This window comes from Dryas octopetala, chromosome 2 (assembly GCF_963921425.1).
Source record: "Dryas octopetala chromosome 2, drDryOcto1.1, whole genome shotgun sequence".
Classification (NCBI taxonomy): Eukaryota; Viridiplantae; Streptophyta; class Magnoliopsida; order Rosales; family Rosaceae; genus Dryas; species Dryas octopetala.
The window spans coordinates 28,351,872-28,360,031 of record NC_141367.1 but is presented as its reverse complement, the minus strand read 5'-3'; the positions used below and the strand labels follow the sequence as shown (position 1 = coordinate 28,360,031).

Here is an 8,160-nt window from a genome sequence, read left to right as displayed (position 1 = left end):
ACCCCATTTATTTGTCATTTTTTTACCCGAGAAATTGGCTGTTTGAATTTAGGACTTTTCTAATCTTACTTTTATTGTTGTCACAGATGACTGTGAATTGTTGATTTAGTTAGTCTTTAGTCTTATAATGTTCAGTGTTGATGCAAATTTCCGTAAGAAAATTACAACAACTTAGGGGTAGTGACCTGGCTGATCTAAAGTCCTGCTGGATGATGATGATGTGATCTTCCTGTAGACAAACACAAGATCAAAGGAGATGGACCGGTGTGGTACCAGCCAAACACGCTCCGATGATGAAGTCAGTGATGTGTGTTTGATGGTGTTTGAATGGAAGTGAGGAAGAACATGTGATGAACTTGGGAGAATGGAAAGAACAAGGCAAATGTTCTGGGTTTATTCTCAGCAAGTCCAAGTGTGTTTTTGGTAAGCCAAAGTTTGTGCAAGTGTTTGCTTTGTGATGGCTGGATGGATGGGGTCCTGGCTTTGTGCATATAAGTTGGTTTATATAGACAAGGGAAGGTGTGGAGAGTAAGTTACCTGCATGTGATTGAGTGGCTGAGAGAGATCCACGCGTTCGGCCATAACTAGTAGCATGCACAGCTACTCACCTCCTTTGCATTCAATGCTGCATTGAATGCAAGGATGGAAGATCAGGTGGAATGCCCCAATAGTCATGGCTGTGAGCTGGAATGTCTTATCTGTCAGAGAGTCACGTCAGGTGCACTTGAGTATGGCGGTTCGTCCCAACGTGATCTTCTTTAGGATGGCGGTGGGAGGCCGAGCCGATCCGAACACATGTCCTCACGTGTAGACGTGAAACCCATGTGTGATCGGATCGGATTTAGACAAGTCGGCCAAGCCGATTAGGTAGGTAGTGCAGTGATCCTCTCAAGTGAAATCCGGCCGCAACTAGGTTCTGAGATGACGATCACCAAAGCCGAGCCGATCCGAACTGGGAATGGAATGGACTGAGTTGATGTGGTGATGTGGAGATCCACGTCTGATCGTGATCGACGTCATTGGTCCGGGCCGAGCCGAACCAATGGTTGAGATGATCAGGTGGTGACAAGATTGTCGAAGCACGTCTGATCGTGATCGGTCATTGGGCCGGGCCGAGCCGAACCAATGGTTTGAGATGATCAGGGGGTGACAAGATTGTCAAAGCACGTCTGATCGTGATCGGTCATTGGTCCGAGCCGAGCCGAACCAATGGTTGAGACGATCAGGTGGTGACAAGATTGTCGAAGCACGTCTGATCGTGATCGGTCATTGGGCCGGGCCGAGCCGAACCAATGGTTGAGACGATCAGGGGGTGACAAGATTGTCGAAGCACGTCTGATCGTGATCGGTCATTGGGCCGGGCCGAGCCGAACCAATGGTTGAGACGATCAGGTGGTGACAAGATTGTCGAAGCACGTCTGATCGTGATCGGTCATTGGGCCGGGCCGAGCCGAACCAATGGTTGAGACGATCAGGTGGTGACAAGATTGTCGAAGCACGTCTGATCGTGATCGGTCATTGGGCCGGGCCGAGCCGAACCAATGGTTTGAGATGATCAGGTGGTGACAAGATTGTCGAAGCACGTCTGATCGTGATCGGTCATTGGTCCGGGCCGAGCCGAACCAATGGTTGAGACGATCAGGGGGTGACAAGATTGTCGAAGCACGTCTGATCGTGATCGGTCATTGGTCCGGGCCGAGCCGAACCAATGGTTGAGACGATCAGGTGGTGACAAGATTGTCGAAGCACGTCTGATCGTGATCGGTCATTGGGCCGGGCCGAGCCGAACCAATGGTTGAGACGATCAGGTGGTGACAAGATTGTCGAAGCACGTCTGATCGTGATCGGTCATTGGGCCGGGCCGAGCCGAACCAATGGTTGAGACGATCAGGTGGTGACAAGATTGTCGAAGCACGTCTGATCGTGATCGGTCATTGGGCCGGGCCGAGCCGAACCAATGGTCGAGGTGTGACTGGAGAAAAATGATCTCCAGATCCGAGCCGAACTGATGATGCCGAAAAAGATGATCTCTCGAATTCCTAGTGGATCCCAATGTAGGTTCGGATCGGATATGGGTAACCCGGAGGTAAGAGCCGATCTCAGATGTACATGTTGTTGGCATTTGCTGAGCTAAGATGATGACACAGATGGCTGGGTCTGACCAAGTTGACCATCAAAGAGTCTGAGCAAAAATGGGACCTGGTGTGCCACGTGTTGGTCTGTGTTTGGCCATTGAATCCATGTGGATTTTTTCACAAACATTCAGTTTGAGTAAAACATCTATTTAATAGGGATTCATATTTATTATGTCTAACACAAACACAATGCACTGTAATTTTTTCTCATTAGGCTGACACCATCAATCATCAATGGTTGCGAATGTTTTTAAGGTGTTTTAGGCATAATATGATTAGAATGAGATTTTAATATTGAATAGCGGTAGGCATTGTGGAGAAATAACCCCACTGTCCCTATTTTGAAGTAGCAACAGAAGCCAAGTTGAAAGTGGTCAATATCAGCCAACTCATAGACCTGACATGCATCTCCATGATCTATGTTCCAGAGCTACAGAGTAAGACTATAGTAGGGCGGGCCCTCCTGCCAAAAGCCACGTTGTTTCCCAGTCTTTGTGTTTCTTTCTTCTGGTGGCCGTGCAGTACTTAAAAGTTTCGGTCTCTCTCTCTCTCTCTCTCTCTCTCTGAGGCACAGTGTATATATAATGGTGGGGAAAGGGTTCGCAGAGGAGGGACCAGAGAGAGATAGAGAAAGGCCGAAAGGGAGTATTAGCAAGAGTGGAAAGCTGAAGAGACAAAAGGGCAAGTCTAAAGTCAGACTTTGAGTGGCTCTACTTTCAAATTCAATCCTTTTCTGCCTCTTGTTTTCTTCTTCTCCTTCTCTCTCTCTCTGTATATTATTCATTCAATTGGGCTGGCATAAAGGCCTTGGCCTTGGCATTGTTTCAGTCTTTCAGACTTTGAGTGACTGATGAGTTGTTGTTGTACCATTTCTTGGGGACCGCATAAGTGCCTCTCTTTTTCGATTAAATATATATATCCTTCCTTTTTTCCCTTGGCATTCTTGTTGCCGTGCATACTTGCATGCATGCTAAATGCTACATAGCTATATCTGGACTACATGTAATAGTCTAATACAATTGTGACAAGTCACAAGCAGTAGATAGACTCCTTCCCCACAACTGTTTCCACACTCTAGATCCTCCCTTTCATCTTTTCTGTCATTGCTCATAGAAATGTTATATACACTTCAAATAAGCCTTGGCTCTCATCTTGATAAAGAGAATTATAATTTAAGATGCAAGCTTAATTATCATCAAAATCTTAAGAAGTGGAGACTTGCAGGACAATTGATCAGTGAGAAAGATAAACATTGTCACTTTCTTGTTAAATTAATATGAGGAGTGTTTTACAATGAGTTTGGTTGAGGGATAGCCAATACACAATTAGCAATTCCTCTTTGAATTGGCTTGCACATCAATCATAAGTGGGAACTAGCATAGGCAATTCAGCTTGTGTAATGTGTTACATTGGACTACATCTATGTGCTATTCCAGTATGTGGTCATAAACTAGTGAATTCTGACCTGCCATGTACGGAGGTTGGAGGAAAATGAATTCAGCAGTAAAACATTAGTTTCCTAACATTCTCACTAAGTTTTGGTAGAGCCACTGCCTTTGGAGGGGAAGCTCGGGAAATTGTGGAACCACTTCTTGTGTAAGCTGTGGACTCTGATCGCTCAAGGTAAAGCCTACCTCTATATGCAGCCAGGTGAGCATAATAAGCTGGGGGCACCAGAGAAACTGGCTTGGTGCACCTTACATATGTGTAGCAGAGAATGTTAACCAGTTTCTGTAGTTCATCTGAAGTGAACTGGTTCTCATCCCACAGAATGTGGTAATGGGTTGGTCGGCTTGTTCCCTTTACACCCCAATGACTACAAAGATAGAAATCGAATTCTTTCGGGTGAGTGATCACTGTATCCACGACAGTTCCCGGGGGAATATTTTCATCGAGAACTTGGTTCTGTTTCGAAGATGGATCAATTTTGAAAGGAAACAACCTTGTGTGATGCCTCTTCTGAACCACAGCAAAGGTTATGGGAGGTTTATAACCCGAAAATTTGGAAAAGGCACCTTTAATGGCTTGCAACTCATCTTGAAGCACTTTATAAAATTGTGTTTCGCTTACCCCATCTCTGAAGAAAACTATTCTCTTGGGGAGTTTGCCTACTTCCTGGTAAAACTCATCCAACAATTCTTCTACCATTGCACCAAGATCCTGGATGATTTCTTGTCGATGTGTCTGTGACCTCATTCTTGAAACATACTTGTTTGCTGCTGGCCAATTCATGCTACCAACAACAGCAGCAACAGAGGGGCTGAAATCATCGAGGGGGTGAGGATGGGTCACATCAGCACCCATAAAGATCACTGGTTCATCAGTCTGAAGCAGCCGGGGGATTTGAGATGGTAAGGAATTGTACAAAGAAACTGTGCATCCCCCAACTTTTGCATTGATCTTGAGAGCCAGATTTGCCAAAAACTGTGAACTCAACTTGCTAAGGTTTGGGTACAAGCAGCATTGGCTTAAAACCCCAACGCTTGTATCTGCAATTCGCTTCAGATCACCATAGCCTTTGTGTTTTCTTTCCATCACACATATAAGCAGTTGGAGATTGTTTGATGCAGCTCTTTGGATTCTTTTAAGCTTAGATTCCAAAAGGGAGACATTGTTAAGCACTTGGGATGACTCAAATTGGGGGCTAACAATGGTATTTTTGTTAAGAAAGATGCCCAGTTGCTCACATCTTTGAGATAACTGGTGTATGAATTTTGGAATGCTGTGCTTCTGATCAGGGGTGCCACCAAAACTAATCAATGCCCACCTCTCGATTCGAGTTCCTTCAAAAACATGGCTGTCCAGAAGATTCCACTGGCGATCTTGACGGGAGGGAATTAGGTCTCTTACATGGCCACCATCACCAAGCTTTAGCTTTGGAGGTTGAAGAACTCTGCCCTTTAATCGTGTCATTTCTCTAGAAACATGAAGTTTGAATTCTTTTTCCTGAAGGCCACTGTAAACAAAAGAGAAGAAACATTGAACATCCAAAATAATTAGAGAGCAAACTGAGGTAATCTTAAGAATAGAAAAGAAGATAGTATTACTCAAACTTAAAGATAATTCATGACAGATTTTCATCAAACTTTTAGAAGTTCAGAAATTACCTTGTTGGCCCAACAGGTCCTCTCATGACTCCATCTATAATGGCCTTTCGTTCTTTTGGTCGTTGGCAGCCCATCTTAAGTATCCTTGCAGTCTGATCATCTGATAACTTCCCAAGAAACTTCTGGCCTTCACAGATCATGCATAGCTCCATAGGAAGATAACATGGTTTACTCCTACTCATCTGCAAACATGGCAAATTCCTGAATTGTATATCATAATTATAGTGATCCTTGAAGTAAGTCAGCAGCCTTAAATTCTTCCCATCCCTGTCTGCAAACCAAAGATTCTCAGTAGCTTCCTCGGTTAAGCCATAAACCCGGTATCTCTGAACAGTTTCCCTGTGGCAAACAAAGACCCTGATGTTCTTTAATGCCTTATCCACTTCTTTCCTTTCTTCACCACTTAAACACCTTGTTTTCCTTTGAGAAAGGTCTCGAAGAAACCCGAGACGCTTCTGCAAGTATGGTATCACTCCAACGCTTTCATGGAAAGCAGTCACAGAGAAATCTACATTGAGAGCTAGTCCTTGTTGGGTTGGTCTAAGGCTCTGAAAGAACCCTCCCAATCCCACAGCTCCTCCTCCAATTTCTTTAGTTCCTCCCATTGAACTTGAATAAAGTGATCTTCCCACAGGTATACACTTCTCCAATGGGCTCTCCCTCAAAACCACATCCAAGGCATGGAGATAATCCTGAGGAAGAGGTATCCAGTCATCTCCTTCCTTGCTCAAGTAACTACTCAATTCCTTCCCATCAAACTTCGACACCAGTTTGACATTTATACGAAACAGTTTAAGCTGTTGATGCTTCTCTTGAAACTCACCAAATTCCCCATATGGCAAGGTTGGCTTGCTTGTGGGAATGGGGAGGCTTATATAGAATTCAAGCTTATCATGTTGGAATTCAACCGGGCTGTAAAGATTCTTTCGGCCATCATAAGCCGGAATAGCACCGGAGAGCACAGCTGAGTTATCCTCCACCAGTTTTTGTTTGATCATTCTTGCAACTTCCTTTGAGGGATTAGGCAAGATTTCAACATTGTAATGGAAAATTCGTTGTGATGAGTCAAATTGAACAAGAAAATGGTTAGCTAAGAGAGAGATAACAGTCCCTTCCACACCACCCGAGTCTGGTCTCCTTGCAGTCACTATTGATTTCCCTGTTCTTGCACTTGTGAACTTTCTTCCATCTTCTTTATTTAAGGGCAAGCTTGTTTGCTTTTGAAACCCCTCGAAAGGTACTGATTATTAACAAAGAACAGGGTGAGTCATAAATATTGGTTAAACATCTCATTTCAGATGACTATATACACAGTTTCAAATCAGAAAGTCACTATTTAGTGGCTAAGAACCAAATGTGTGAAACTGGAAGGGAAAGAGAACACCTTGAAAAACAAAAAGAAAGCTTTCATCTATTTTTTAAGCCTACTATGTTGCTGATTGTATCCTGATAAGCTCAATGAACAAAGAAACATATCCTCCTCATAAAAAATTAATTAGATACATAGTGGCACTTCCAAAAAACAAACATGCAAATAAAGGGGGAAAAAAAAAAAGCAGAGAGCTTTGATATTTACTTGGTGAAATTGTGACTCTGGGCACTTGGGTTTCCGAGGAGGCGGCAAAAGGAGGGTTATTGAGCCTGCATGAAGGTTTCTGAATATGGGTTTTTGATCTGAAGCTGTGGTTTTGGGGCAGAGGTGGAGTTAAAGCTAGTTGCAGAGGTATTGGAGGAGGGAGAGGAAGAAGAGCCGGGTAGTATCTCTGATACTGGTTCTGGTTGCAGAACCCAAACTGGTTTGAGTACTGTACTAGCTGATGTTGATGGTGATGCTTCTGAGGGTTGGTTCTGCCCCTAAAACTTGTGGTTTTAGTGTGGCATTTCTTGTTACCATTGGGCTCCTCTGTCTCTTCCATGACTTGATTGAGTAGACAACAAGAATGAGAAAGGAAGAGAGGTTATGAGCATGAGAGAGAGAAAGAGAAAGAGAGATGGCTTCTGTTTCTGATATCAGTGGGGAGGTGTCTGAGCAGAAGCTGTAGTTATTGCAGAGAGAGAGAGAGAGGTTGGGTTTTAGTTCCGAATTCTTTATGTCGAGCTCTGGGGGAGGTTTGATTCTGGCATTTATATATGTATATTTGGAAGGGAAAAGTGGACCGATGCCTTAAGAAAGGTAAGAAGCCTCATCAGCCTATTTGGACATATTAATGCAATCTCTGAGTGTAGAGTAGAGGAGTATATATTTTAGGGTATCCACTATTCAAACACCCTTTATTTATGGTCCATTGACTAGTGACTACAGACTACTATAGACTTTTTCCTTGAAAATGCTTGCAAGTCAAATGAGTAGGGAAAGGCTTGGTCTTTTAATAAAATTTAATTGTTGCCGATAGTGATTTGGCTCTCATCTTCATTCTATTCTACAATTCATAATAAAATATCATCTATGACTTTCCTTTAAGGCATCATTGTCTTAGATTACGGACATCTTGGATCTTTTGGAACCATTTTGCAGAATATTTAGGTTGAAAAAGTAATAGAGAGCAAACAAATGAATAAAAAATACATAAATTTGTAGGACAAGTCAATTAAAAAATTTTAAACCGCCAGCAACAGATTATAATGATCATTTAACCCAGAGAAAATCCTTCATGAAGGTTGTCCACAAAGCCTAATGACATTTTAGATGAAAAAAGAAAGATCTAGAACAATTCTCTTTTATCTTTTCTCTCTAATGGGTTGGGGTTTTACCTAGATTGGTTTTTCTTATTTTTCAATCCTCACATGATAAAGGCCCTATCTACAAGACTAAAAGGAGTTCTTAGATAAATCTACCCTATGACATGAGGTAGCCTATGTAGGTTTAAATATTACTGTATTAGAAATTTAGAATCTTCCCTTCTCCCCCTGCCTTCCCC

General features: G+C 43.0%; 1 protein-coding gene across 1 annotated transcript; it reads right to left on the bottom strand.

Annotated features, from left to right (window-relative positions):
* Positions 1–3,491: 3,491 nt before the first annotated feature.
* On the bottom strand, positions 3,492–7,228 carry AGO7 (Argonaute family protein). Its single transcript, XM_086233049.1, has 3 exons — positions 6,819–7,228; positions 5,243–6,482; positions 3,492–5,091 (listed from the first exon to the last, which is right to left on the bottom strand). Exons 1-3 carry the CDS (start codon positions 7,156–7,158, stop codon positions 3,633–3,635), a joined length of 3,039 nt encoding a protein of 1,012 aa, XP_086089175.1. The 5' UTR covers positions 7,159–7,228; the 3' UTR covers positions 3,492–3,632.
* Between the last annotated feature and the right edge of the window lie 932 nt (positions 7,229–8,160).

Excerpts from the sequence above, each read along its gene's own strand:
- AGO7 (XM_086233049.1), bottom strand. The coding sequence starts at position 7,158 with ATGGAAGAGACAGAGGAGCCCAATGGTAACAAGAAATGCCACACTAAA. Across the intron at positions 6,483-6,818 it reads CAGAGTCACAATTTCACCAA|TACCTTTCGAGGGGTTTCAA; the intron begins GTAAATATCAAA and ends GTTAATAATCAG. Across the intron at positions 5,092-5,242 it reads GGACCTGTTGGGCCAACAAG|TGGCCTTCAGGAAAAAGAAT; the intron begins GTAATTTCTGAA and ends TTTTGTTTACAG.